At 32.9% G+C, this 14,511-nt stretch overlaps 1 protein-coding gene across 1 annotated transcript; it reads right to left on the bottom strand.

Annotated features, from left to right (window-relative positions):
- Positions 1 to 3,664: 3,664 nt before the first annotated feature.
- Positions 3,665 to 10,523, bottom strand: LOC138310559 (hematopoietic prostaglandin D synthase-like). Its single transcript, XM_069251829.1, has 5 exons — positions 10,226 to 10,523; positions 7,902 to 7,994; positions 6,804 to 6,919; positions 5,327 to 5,425; positions 3,665 to 4,090 (listed from the first exon to the last, which is right to left on the bottom strand). The coding sequence occupies exons 1-5, from the start codon at positions 10,380 to 10,382 to the stop codon at positions 3,923 to 3,925; spliced, it is 633 nt and encodes a 210-aa protein (XP_069107930.1). The 5' UTR covers positions 10,383 to 10,523; the 3' UTR covers positions 3,665 to 3,922.
- Positions 10,524 to 14,511: the final 3,988 nt, after the last annotated feature.

Here is a 14,511-nt window from a genome sequence, read left to right on the forward strand (position 1 = left end):
CCCATAGCAAACTATTATTTCTAATCAGTTTTTTGATAACTTATCAATAAGTTTAAACAACAATAACAAAAAACCAATGTTAACATTGTATAAGTTCCGGTTATGACGTCATCAAGATGGCCGCCATCTCGAATTTCAAAAAATGAAAAATAGTCATAACATTGACATTTTTTCAACCGAAGTAGACAAATGAGGTATCAAAATGACCACAATAGAACAACACATCCATATCAGAACCAAAAAAAATTAATATACGTAGGAATTTCTACGCAGAAAATGAAAAAATAGGATTTTTAAGTTCAAAAATGGTGATTTTTCAGCAAACTTTTCATATTTGGCTTGACGCAGCAAAAATGTTTCCCCATAGCAAACTATTATTTCTAATCAGTTTTTTGATAACTTATCAATAAGTTTAAACAACAATAACAAAAAACCAATGTTAACATTGTATAAGTTCCGGTTATGACGTCATCAAGATGGCCGCCATGTCGAATTTTACCAAAAAATAAAAATAGTCATAACATGGACATTTTTCAGCTGAAGTAGACAAATGAGGTATCAAAATGACCACAATAGAACAACAAATACATATCAGGACCAAATAATCCAATATATGTAGTGATTTGTACGCAGGAAATGAAAAAAAAATGCGATTTTAGGCTCAAAAATTGGTATTTTTCAGCAAATTTTTCATATTTGGCTTGACGCAGCAAAAATGTTTCCCAGCAACAAATTTATTCGTAATCAGTTATTTATCAATTATCAATCAGAAAAAAACAAAGCAAAAATATATAGAAATGCAAACGAAAATTATTGTTATACCCTCATTATGTTTACAAAACAAGGGTGCGTATAATGGGCGTATGCTATTTTTCGAACTCCAAACCGCTGACACTAAAATTTCCTGGTGTATTATAATTTACTTAAATAGAACATTAACTATTGACGATTTATAAGTAGAAAAAATAATGTAAAGTTGACAGAATATCTCGGTTAGACAAGTCACAATTTCACATAATCAATTGTCATTTTTGAAATTTTGGAGATTAGCAACGTCTCAAAAAAAATTATTACAGCACAACACTTACTGACTTACTTACGAATTTGATACTGATATCTCGATTACTCTGATTACCAGCTACCGCTACCAGACATGCCCGATTCTCTTCATTTGATAGAGCATCGAGGCGAGAAACCAGTGAAAGAAATATGTGACAGTGTAGTAACCATCTGACATTTCATTACGTTATACACAGGAAATAACAATGGATGTGTTCATTCTAAAAGACACAAAACGTTTCGGAAAGTGTCATGGTATTTACGGAATGACAGACTTGTCTCAGTTTTAATTTGATACTATGTAGCTATTAGTTGGCGTTTTGCTGTAATAATTCAGTTTGAGACGCTACTAGTCTAAAAAATTTCGAATATGAAAATGGATTACAGGGCTAGCTCTGGGTCAAAAATTGGATTCGCCAATTAAAATTTGCGGGTCGCGTGTCGATCTACCTGGGTATTCTTCACGAGGACAATTTTTTTATATCTTTTATATTGATTAAAAGAAGGGGAAACAATGCCAATTAAACATGTATTTCAATCCAAATACCTTTATATATTTTATTGAAATATATATATATAAAATACGGGGCTTAATTGAATGGAAATATTAACTTAATTTTCATCACAACAGAAGTACTTAATTAAAAAAAACTGTGTCAAACCTGTTACAGTATCAGTTGAAATAATAAAAAAATAAATCTAATTTGAGAGAGAAAAAGTGAAATTTTCTTAAAATTTAATTGATTAAAATGTATTTATATTTTTTTTTTTCATAATGTATTTTTTTTCAAATATGTACACAAAAATTCTCGAAAAAAAATCCCTTCCTATTTTTTTAAACATGATTTTTAATGAAATCCTGAAGTTGTACCGATATGGGCCGACTATTACAATTATCCAAGATGGCGGCCATTACGATTGCAAACTTTGTGACTTGGGGGACAGTTAGGCCAACGTGAGTAAATCATTTACAGTTGTAAGCTGTGTTTGTTTTCGATGTGATGCTCACTAGCTGTAATCACAAAATGTATTGAAGGCCAGGTAATTGTCTTCCCAATCGGCCGATTAACTTCACTGTAATACACACGTGTGACACTACCAAGCCCGGGTGGAAACAGCCCCAGGCAGGTAATTAGTAACTGGGATCTGGATGATGGTCAGGGAGTGTTCGCACCTCTTTTGTTTACCTAATTATCAAGCCAGTGCCCCTTTGTCTTGTGTATGGCTAGAATTGGCGAATTTCACCGTATTCGCCGTATGGAATATTTGTAGTGGGAGGAAAACTTTGGGTTCATGAAAAATTTTCTTTCGCCAATGCTGTTTTTAAATCGCCAAATGCATTTCAAATTCGTAATTTGAAGTCCCATTTAGATAACAATCAACTGCCCTGTATACGTATCCGGTGATGTTTTGTAAACTAAATGATGGTATAACAATAATTCTCTTTTGCATTTCTAATTTCTGTATATTTTTGTTATTGTTTTTACTGATTGACAAGAGATCAAATAACTTATTACGAATAATAATTTGTTGTTGGGAAACATTTTTGCTTCGTCAATCCAAATATGAAAAAAATGCTGCAAAATTTCCATATTTGAGCTTAAAATCGTATTTTTTTCATTTCCTGCGTACAAATCCCTACGTATATTAGATTATTTGGTCCTGATATGTATTTGTTGTTTCTATTGTGGTCATTTTTGATACCTCATTTGTCTACTTCGGTTGAAAAATGTCAATGTTATGACTATTTTTCATTTTTTTTTAGTGAAATTCGAGATGGCGGCCATCTTGATGATGCCATAACCGGAAGTTCATCCCAACTTATGCAATGTTAACATTTTGATTTGTGATCAGTGGGTCATAAGGGTTAAGAAAAATATTAGTTCTTAGGCTTGGGGGGGGGGGGGTGCATGTGAGACCCTCCTAGCCCATGGCCTAATGTGTATAAGTTCAACAGTTATTTCAAAACCAAATTTTTAATTGACAGACGAGTTTAATACAGGTCTATGTCTGTCACTGGTCAATACCCGAATATGTTCCAATGTCCAGTAATTGATGAATACCTGGTCATGGTCTGTTGCTATGGAACAGGAAATACAGGATAATGTAATAGAGGAAATATAGGTAAATTCTTTAAAATCGCCACTAGCTATAGAGTTATGCATGGATTGTAACCACATTTGGCTAGCAAAATCCTCTGGATAGGAAGAGAGTTAGTATAAAATTTTGGCTACGCATTAATTCTAACGCCAATTTACATATTGAAATTATAAAACATAAATTAATGCTCGTCAATTGCGTTAAAATACTAGATGAAATGATTAACTATAATTATTATTAGGTGTTGTAAGCAATTCTGTCGCATTACAAACAAAATGTATAATACGTTTACTTAGCGTAGTACCAAGAAGAATAACTCTTATTAAAAAGTATGTTTCAAGGGACGTAACTCCGTAAGGCTAACCGTAAATCATTATGTATAGTAGCAACAAATAGGTTATGTACAGTGGCAATTTAAATATAAACAGTGACGTCGATATCTGTCTCGAATAAAAAAAAATTAAAGACCCGTCTAAACACAATGAAAACGCTTACTACTGATATGTCGATTTTATTTTTTTATTTCATATAATTTAAGAATTGGCAATCCTAAATGTATTGCTCTACATGTATATGCACAACGAACTACTTTTCATTCGGGAGTTTATATGGCGATTGCTTCGGTCAGTCAGAAACACTTTTGTCGATCGACGATCATCACAATCGGCAGCAATAGAGATACCGTTGTATACTACAGATGGAGATCGTCTCGTGTAAATGAGGTAATGTTTTCAACAAGCCATGATTAAACACTTTGAACACTTCACATTTGCGAATCAGGACGTTTAGCAAGGTATGCCTTAAGTTTCGGTTGTGATTTGACTTTTTCCATAAGAGCCTTGGCCTTTGGGAATTTATCTAGACATGTAGTGTTTCCCCTGCCCATGATACCACTCATGACGTCTAAAAATCCAATATCAGCTACGGTTATCTGCAGCAAAAGAAACAAGAACTTGGTGAGATGTCATCTGGATCGGTTTGCTTATTATTTCGATTATTTTGAAATGACTGAGGTTAATCGGGTTTGGAGGTATAGGCATGCCGAAATACCAGAATACTGTATCAAAACGTCAGTCAGTACACCGATCTAGCCTACATTAAACCATGAAATAATGACGAAGCGACTAATGGCGGAAAGAAAAATGTCATATTCATTTTACTTTACAATCATAACCGAATTTCTTAGACAGATGTACAGTGAAACACGTTTATAACGAATACCATTACAATGAATTCATAGTTATAACGTATCGATTTTCGGTCCCGTCAATGTTACCATAATATATCTGTATAATGTACATGTATATAATAGTCCGGATGCTTAAGCATAAAATCGTGCACTTTGTGATGCTAGCACGAACTTCAGTGCTTCATTACTACGACCTAATACAGTAATACATTATTTTAGGTTATAGTAATGGTGTACCGAATTTCATACTCGTATCACAAAGTGAACGATTCGGCCAAAAATGAAGCTTAAACCTTCGGACTATAACGAACGATACTTGTAACGAAGCGATTTATCCTGTTATATTGTATTATGTGTATTACGAAGTATTATTTTGTTGGTCTCCAGAGGTTCGTTAAACCCTGTTTAACTGTATTTATTATACACTATACTAAGCAAACTGTTTATATTGTATAAGTGTTAAATTTCGTGGATGTAAAATTTTGCGATTGACAGTTTAGAACTCATTCGCGGGGGATTATTCTGTCTTCACATATTTGCTCTCTTACGGGTAAGTATCAATAATTGTAACGTCATTATTTTGCGAGCGCAATTTACGTCGTTTTCTCCGAAAAGTATGACGTTACGCTCGCAAACACATGACGTCACAATCAATACCTACCCGCAAGGGCAGATAACTCAGTATTATGAAAATACAGAATTCTTGAAGGATATCTGTGTAGCCTTCGAAACCGACACTCGTACGACAGGCTGTAATACATGTATGTAAACATAGTTTTGATAAATTTTGTGAGGTATTCAATTTTGCGAGGTACATGCATTAAATTTCGCGAATATGGATGGTTTCGCGAATTTAAAATTCCTCGAATATTAGCAACTGTGCATTAGATAGTGTACATGTGTATCCACCAAGGAATACGTTTTAAGAAAATAACAAAATTGCAGTTTGAGGTACATTGCACATGGATAGATACTCACCCCATCTCCTACGATGTAACCAGATTTGCCGATTTTTCCTTCAACCCTCTTTAGAAATCCAGGAATAGTAGTTTCGTCGAGCTTCTTTGAAAGCTCAGCCTTGAAAAAAGGATATTAACAATGAAATTTATTTTCAAACTGGTTTGGGCGACGAATAAACCTTATGTCCATACATTACATTGTCTGGCGGATAAAGTGCGGACCGGCGAACTATGACACTACAGCTCCAGACATACCCAAATGGAAAACGAAGGAATAGAATGAAGGGACAATGCAAATGACAACTTTGGATATATTAAAGATGCTCCACTACAGACGAATTAAAAAAAAAATTCGCTATCAAACACAGGAGTAGACGAACAATATTTTTTCTTCGGTTACAAAAGTATCTAACTTGACACCATTTTCATTGTTGATAAGTTCGAGTTTTAAGATAAAAAATATTAAAAATAGTTTCGAGTTCCGAAAATTAAAAAAAGGTCTTCTATGGAATGAAGTACTGATTGCGCATGCGCCAAGAACAAAATAAGTCATTTTATTTATATTTTGTGTTAATAAGGCTAATATATACACAATCTAACATAATTTATTGTTCAAAATAAAATCTTTGTCATTCTGTTTACTTTCACATAAAATTGTCCCATTTCCGCGTAATTTTTTAGTATTGTTTATATTCTGTCAGCGGAGGGGAATCTTTAAATCTACAAATTTCGTTGTTTTGAATATATCAAAGATGATCCTCCGTTGGTGAATGGTATCTTTTCGCTATCGAAAACCGTAGCAGACGAATTAGTGAATTTCTTCAGTTACAAAAATAAGTTACTTTACACCATTACCAACAATGAAAAGTTTGAGCTTCTTATTTTACTTAATTGATTTCCGAAAAAACCATGACACTATGACCTGTATGGAATGAAGTACTGGTTGCGCATGCACAAAGAGCAAAATATATATATTTTTTTTTAATGTTTTTATTTGAATTAGACACATACATACAAGTTAAAACATCAGTCATTGTTGAAATGAGTATCGTTTATGCTTTGTCGCCGGTGAAACATATTCAATGTCTTTAACTCTTAAACATCTGTAACTACCTTTCCGAAACGACTTTTAATAGTTAAAATGGGAATGTGAAACGAGATTGATGATTTTGGAGAATCGCAAAAGTTATTAGCTTACCGTTAATACTACACTTGTCAACATATTTGGAACAATTCAATTAAATGATTTAAATGTTGATTTTCATAATGCGTGTCGTCTTGTGTTTCCTGCCGTCGTCCTAATTACCGAGCGTTAGTTGACTATCACCGCGCCAGACGGCGAAACAGCGAAATGAATCTTCACTGTTAACATAGTTTACGAAATCACTTGCCGTACAATTTTTACGGTCTCTGGAAAAATAACCCCGAATATCTAACCAATAGAAATCAGTATAACATTAGAAATTAAATTATATACCAGTAGTGATATGATATACCTTTTTAGCAGCATCTTGTTCAAATATTGGTTTAAACACCTCAGTCATCAGATCCACGATTTCACATAACATTTCATCAGCTGCAAGGTTATCTAGCTTGGTCTTTCCGTATAATCCTGCAAACAATGGAAATGTCGAATTGCAATGTTGATATTGTATCTACATGCATGTGTCATACCGTCAGGTCAGACTACATGAAACAAACATTAGATTCACTTAATGTACATAGTATTATATAAGGCCAAATAATATGTCTGTTTAGGGTTACCCGATCGACCCAAATTTTATAATCTCCTACCCTATTTTTTTCCCACTTTTCTACGTAAAAAAAATTAAAAGTCGGGATTTCGATCTCAGACTGCGTTTCCGGTCAATATTTTAGAGTGAAAGACACACAAAAAATCCTCTCAACCTATGGACCCTATTTGTTTGCCAATGTAACGATAAACAGACATATGTTTTTGGTCTGATAGAAACAGTCGTTGCCCTCCATTGATCAGTCCTGTTTTAACCCCTGCTCAGAATATTGCAGACATTATATTAGCATGTGATACAAGCAAGGATGGTTGTATGCACACCGACAGTTTTTTATAAAAATTTGAATAACCGTATCTCATATTCTATGAATTCGGATTCAGATAACTTTTTTTATAAACAAACCCACCCTTCTGACCTGTTACGGGATAGGGTAGTACACCTACGTGAACCGCCATGTGACAACTGGCAGAAACCACCTTGCTGATCACGGTATCCCCTGTACCAGGTATCGGATGCAGATAACACACTGTGTCTAGACTATGACTTTTTTACAATGTTTTATAAAAAATTACATTTTTATACAATATACATGTGTATATTCCTTTCGTAGAAGGACTTTCACACAATTTCCATATTTCATAATTTCATTTTAAAACAAGCTTACATCTCTCTCTCTCTCTTTATTACAAACCATACATTCACATTATTTAAATATAAACAATCACAATAAATACACAACCAACTTACTATATGTGACTACAGACGTATTTTTTACAAGAAAAAAATAAAAACACGGGAGACAAATCTTTATATGACTTTAAAAAGAGGAACAACACTCACCGAATTCAGCAGCTAAATACCTAGCAATTGCCATACTCTGTCCAAATTTCTTCCCATCAACATTCAATACTGGCAATGTTCCGTTGGGCGTATCTGAAATTAAATATATAGAATAAAGAAATGAAGTATGTCCTTGTGATGAAATAAAATATGAAACAACAAACAAATATCAAAACAAATATAGTATATATACATTTATATGCGATAGTATGTTAGATTTGTTTTGATATTTGTTTCACATGTATGAATACACACACATAAAAATTAAAAAAAGGTCTTTCTGCCTTGCCTTCGCAGGCGTGTTCAGACTTGCAAAATGTCATGTATGTCACCAATAGTGGTATATACCAGTTAAAACTTCAGACTTTGAACAGGATGAAGGAAAAGATTAAAGCCTGAAAACGCCCGCGAAGACAGAAAGGCCTTGCGAAAAAATCTTCGAGATTTTGGTTTTTTTTCTTCGTTTAATTTTCATTTGAATACCTTCACAAGAAACTATTTGATTTTTACTATAATAGAAATGTGTATATATATAATATATATTCCATCTTTTTAAATGACAGGGTTATCTCCCTTGCAAGTACAATGTAGGTATCCATTGTGACGTGATTATTGTGTGTGTATATTTCATGTCGTTTTCTCCGAAAAAGGTGACATTACATATGACGTCACAATAAATACCTTTCCACAAGGACAGATAACTCTGTAATATGCAAACACAAAATATATTCAGCGGAAACGCTAGCCTAATCAAAACCCATCAAAGAAAATTGGGAGCCGGAATATATACAACAAGGACGGTAAATATCATATTCATCGCATAACTGGCCCGTCCAGCCATGTCATACGGCCATGTCATAAATAGTAAGACACTTGTGTAATAACACTATTATGAAGTCACATGTAGTTTTGACGTCATGATATATATATATGACGTCGCATGATTGTCTTAGTAGACTGAAACGTCACATCAAAGCTCTACGTTATCATATAGAGACGAAATTAAAAGTTTTACTTATATCGCAATTAATTAAAGTTAAGTGATAAATATAATCTGACACTCGTGACGATGTGATATAAAATTTATCAAACTCGTTAATAATTGGATAGGCGATATTGTCATGAAATCACGATATGAATAATTCTTCTTCACACCTTCGGGTGTAATACTGGTTTATTTCATGCAATACACTCATGTCGCCTGAGGCTGTATTACATGACTGCCAATGCAATACAGCCTCTTGACGTGAAGTCGTCAACAAAATTACTATTTTCTCGGTAAAATTTTAACTTTTGTTTTCAGAAACTAGGCTGGTTTTACTGTAGTGAACCATAATAACGTTATTCGCGTTGAAAATATCACGCGATTATGCATATATGAAGAATTGACTTGTAGGCGCTGTTTTCTTCGAACTGATTTCAAGATGACGGGCTTTTATAGTTGTAAAATTTCAAAAAAACGTCAAGGTATGAAGGAAAAATACTCTTCAAACGTGGATATGAGGGATATTTTATCCTCGGGATCACAAATGTTTGTGATCCTTCATATGCACATTGTGAAAAAGTCTATATCAGATTTATGATATATATCAGATTTAAATATGAGACTTTATGAAACGAGTGACATTATAATGCTCTTTCACACGTGAATATTAAGCATAGGGGTATTCTACGCAACGCAACAAAATATTATAAAAGCCGAGGCTTGCTGAGGGTTTACATGCATCTTTTTTATCCCGAGGGTAGAATATCCTTATGTTCTTCATATCTTCAAATGAGAAAGGCTATTTTGTCTCTAATACCTCAAAATTGAAATTTTACAACTATGACAGTCCATCAATTTGAATTAAATATTCTAAACATGAAAATTGTGTGATATTTTCAAAGAAAATCCCGTCGTTTGCATCTTTCATTGTAAAACGTCCAGTATCTGGAAATAAATACCGAGAAAATAGTAAATATGTTTTATTTGTTTTTATTAGTTTGATATACAGCTATTTTGAAAATATTTTGAGCGAAAAAAATACGCTGCCGCAAGTCATTTATCGAATCACAAACATTGTGTGATATTTTCAACCCAATTCTTATTGTTTACATATTTCATAATAAAACCAGCACATGTGCTGAACAAAATATCGAGAAAAATTGTAGAAAAAATATTGACGCTGTGACTATACGAGATGAATTGCATGTGTAATACAGACTCAGGCGGCATGAGTATTGCACGAGGCAAGCAAGTAGTGCACTCGGATGTATGACGAAACCAGCCAGTATTGCACCTGTAGATTTGAGTGAAATATGTTGCACACGTCTCGAATACTAACCTGGTTTTAGCTTTGGCCAATCAGCTTGTTCCACTCGAATATCCTCAAACGCTATTCCGGCTTGCGTGAACAAGAGTCTTGAGAGCTCGCCTCGAGCCCTTACATTAAAATATGTAAGAGAATACCTAGATTTGGACGGTGCTCCTTTAGGTGGCATTTTGGTATGATGGGTACGGTGGGGATGAGATGAAATGTCTGGTTGTTGTCCGACTGTGATTGAAGGCCTAATGTACCGCTGCCTTTGGAATCGCTGCCTTTTATACTCGCCACTCACCACAATACCTTACACAAATAAACTTCACTTCAGAATGGTAACCACCAACACAGAACGCTTGTAGCGTGACCATGTCGTCCTGTATTCTCACCTGTTTAGAAACACATGTATTAGCCAATCTCGAAAGAGAATCGTTCTATACGCATATTTAATTATCATAATGATGATATGGTATAAGTAATTGATCAGGTTCAAGTGCACAAGGTTGAATTTCAGAAGGGTATTGGTTATGTAGTGCAAGTACTTGTACATGTATATACCATTAACCTACTGCTACCAAAGGCCCCAATACAAAATATCCATAACAAAATCTTTTTTTTATTTATTATTTGTTTATATTTTTATATATTTCTATCAAAGTACGTAAAATGTGAAAACATGTTAGAAAATGATGGCGTTTTTGTGTGTAAAAAATTGCAAACTTAGTGCCACGCAACCCTGGAAGTTGTACTAATATTTGCTACAATGCATCAATTATTCAATTCTACTTTGTCATTAGATGAATTGGAGATACGGTCCGTGGAAGAAATTAAATAAAAAAAATACATTAACAAGAATTACTTTGAAATTATATAATAAGAAGAAAAGCTTGAAAGAAATCACTTAATCTTCAGTTAAGCTGTTTATCTCGTATAATGTGGTATTTTTGGCATCGACGTTAACGAAATTCATGCAAATGTATTACCGTTTCATGACAGCATCAAAATTTTAGGAGATCTGTATTAATAATGTATTGTTTTATAATGTGTAATTATGGTTAAACCTTAGAAGATTCCTCATTAATGTGTATACTATAATAAGCAACATCCATGTGTAAGGTAAGCCCCGATAAATGTTAAATGTCTAAAAACTTAAATATGTTAAGGTATGTCTAAAAAGCATACACAATATCACTAATTCAAACAAGGAATAATATGATAGCGCACTTGTCTTTATTTTTAAGGGTCTCTGCCTTCAAGTTATACCTGATGTTAACTACAAATACTTAAACCGACATAGTTTAAAATGCAAATCTAATTAATCCCTGCACCCCAAAAAACTCTAACGGAATAATATGATCGAAGTAACAGGTCAAAAGGTTAACTGCTCGATCACGCGTAACATTCGTGTTGTTATAGATATTCACCCTATACATGTCGTCACGGCGTGGCCGTGTTTGTGCTTGCCTGTTACGTTTGGTAATAGGAATAGAACAGTCTATATACTCACCCATTCGTATCCGTAGTAGAGGGTATATCGGTGTAGGAGTATGGGAAACGAGTCGAAACCAACAAACACGATTCTTATATATAGCAGGATATTAAAGTTATATGTGCCGTTATTTTTCATACCCACGAATCAAAAAGAGCTTTTAATATTTCATTTGCAACAAAAAGATAACCAATATTTTGTAAATTACAATGCTTACAGTGCATAGGTTTTAATTTTTACAAATACACATATTATATAAGCACTGAAAATTATATTTGGCAGGTTTGAAAAAACAACATTATTTAACATTTACAGTGCATTGAATGAAAACATACGGTAAAACCATGAAACTAAGTTGAGGTATTAATTTAATTTCAAATGCTAACAGTATTATTGTTTATACAGTAATTTCTACAGGTTGTTTCCATATAACATGCATTAGGCATAGAAATAATTTTTGCAGTGCAGAAATTCTGTGTTGTAACTATTGGTTTTAAAGCATCAAACATGTTTGTCTGTTCATTTCAATGATTTTCAATTTTATTTATCATACATGATGATTTTCGATTGATTACTGAAGAAAAAAATAGCGAGTCAAAATTTTCGCACAGATACGACACAGATAACTTTAAATGAGTATATTTCATATGAGAATTTATGAAATGAGTCTAAAAGGATTCTATTTTTGCAAGCCTTGGCAAGCAGGCAAAAAATAAAAAGTTCGAGTCGAGTTTGATAAAATCTCAAATGAGATGTATATGATTTATGCATCTTCAGTTCTGTCACAAAAAAACTTTAAAAGAATTTGAATGATCATGGCCACCAAATTGAAATATATGGTGACATTTTAATCTTAATATTAAATATTAAAATTTCAATATACACATTGCATTGTAAAAACATGACACACCCCTTATAACATATACGGGAATTTATAACACATAAGAAAATGAAAACATCGAAATAAAAATTACAAAAAAAATAAAACAAAAAGTTTGTGTTGGGGTTACCATACTCCACCACATTATAGAAACATTAGCAAAACAATGTTATACAAAAGACATTGATTATTACATTAAAGATGCTCCACCGCTGACAGAGCATAAATGATATTCATCATTTGAACAATAATTGGTGTTTAATTATATATATATATATATATATATATGTCTTATTAACACAAAAAATAATATAAAATAATTTATTTTGCCTTTGGTGCATGTGCAATCAGTACTTCATTCGATATAGGATATAGTGCCACTGATTTTTTTCGGGATGCAATTAATTATTTTCCATACTTTTAATTTGAATTAAAATTAGAAGCTCAAAGTTTTCAATGGTGGTAGTGGTGTAAAGTAAGTGACTTTTGTAACCGATAAAATACTAAATCATCTGCTCCTGTTTTAGATAGTGGAAATTACCATTTGTCAGCGATGGAGCATCTTTATCAGATGTAATATGAATTGGAGTTTGTTGGTGGGTGAAAATAACTGATGAAATGTATGGTAATCAGAAAATCAAAATTTGTTGACAACATTTTTTTCAGGCTTGCATTTGCAAAATACTTCACATGATCCTTTGGTCTTGCAAAGGGACATAACTAAATTTTACGTACTGGAAATTGATAACAAAGGGAACTAACTCTTTATGAACAATATATATTTCTCTATCTCTGTGATATGCAAACTATGTATGTATACTTTACACTTAATCAAATATGCTCCACCGCCAACAGCCAAGATTAATGTGATAAAAATAGTCCCTATAAAAAATTGAAAAGATAACAAAACTTCAATGCTTTTTAATAGCTATTCAGTTTACTTATTAGCTTAATTATCCAGACATTGTAAAGATTTTGTTTATAATTTTCATAACCAAACTGGTTCATTCAACTACAATGTCAATTTTCCCGCGCGGACTAACATAGAATCAGTAAACAAAACATCGCATTCATTTATGTAGATATTACTACACCCAGTTTGGACTGCATTTATTGGCTCATAATGCAGATCACGATTATCATTAGAGTAATGGGAGTCGCTGTGGCAAAATGTAAATATATACATGTACATGTATTATTTACATTGGGAGCAATTGTTAGATACTGATGTTAAGTAAAAATTCGTCAAAATTTGAAATAAACATCGCTGCTGTTAAAACATTGAACGGCATGATGGTACCAAATTATATCAAAAGTGTTCTCACAAGCATACGTACAAGAAACTGTAACAGTTATACCAATACGGGAGTCTCGGAATCTAGCGATATCATGACAAAGCAATCGATTCACATAATCATAAAAAATAACCTAGGAACATATTTGCTACTATATACTATTGTACTATTATCAGACCTACATTCTCTCCGGTTTTTGGTACTTTCTAGAAATATATTGATTTTATTTATGTCACTTTCACTCTCACCGCCGACAGAGTATAAACGATACTCATTATTTGAATATCAATTGGTGCTTAAGCATTGTATATATAAAGCCTAATGAACGTAAAAATAATATCAAATAATTGCTATTTCCCTTTGGTGCATTTATATACAATTACAAAAATATCCTTCAATAGTAAAACTACCCAGCCATTGATTGGCTTACGAGACACGAATGTACTAAAGTTATGGACAATATAGATAAATAAAACTACATTATCAGTTATAGTTATAATAAGCGAAGGTTACTATAATACTATACTTTATATTATTATTATTGTTATTATCATGAATTGTTTTGTCTATACCGTCCCCGAATCATGGAGTAAAACCAACTGGTATGTGTTTGTGGTGAAGAAGGATCAGGAAAATATCCAAACCA

This window comes from Argopecten irradians, chromosome 16, assembly GCF_041381155.1.
Source record: "Argopecten irradians isolate NY chromosome 16, Ai_NY, whole genome shotgun sequence".
NCBI classification, from domain to species: domain Eukaryota; kingdom Metazoa; phylum Mollusca; class Bivalvia; order Pectinida; family Pectinidae; genus Argopecten; species Argopecten irradians.

Coding starts and splice junctions, on each gene's coding strand:
- LOC138310559 (XM_069251829.1), bottom strand. CDS start 10,382: ATGCCACCTAAAGGAGCACCGTCCAAATCTAGGTATTCTCTTACATAT. Junction 7,995..10,225: donor TTGGCCAAAGCTAAAACCAG/GTTAGTATTCGA, acceptor ATTTAATTTCAG/ATACGCCCAACGGAACATTG. Junction 6,920..7,901: donor GTATTTAGCTGCTGAATTCG/GTGAGTGTTGTT, acceptor CATTGTTTGCAG/GATTATACGGAAAGACCAAG.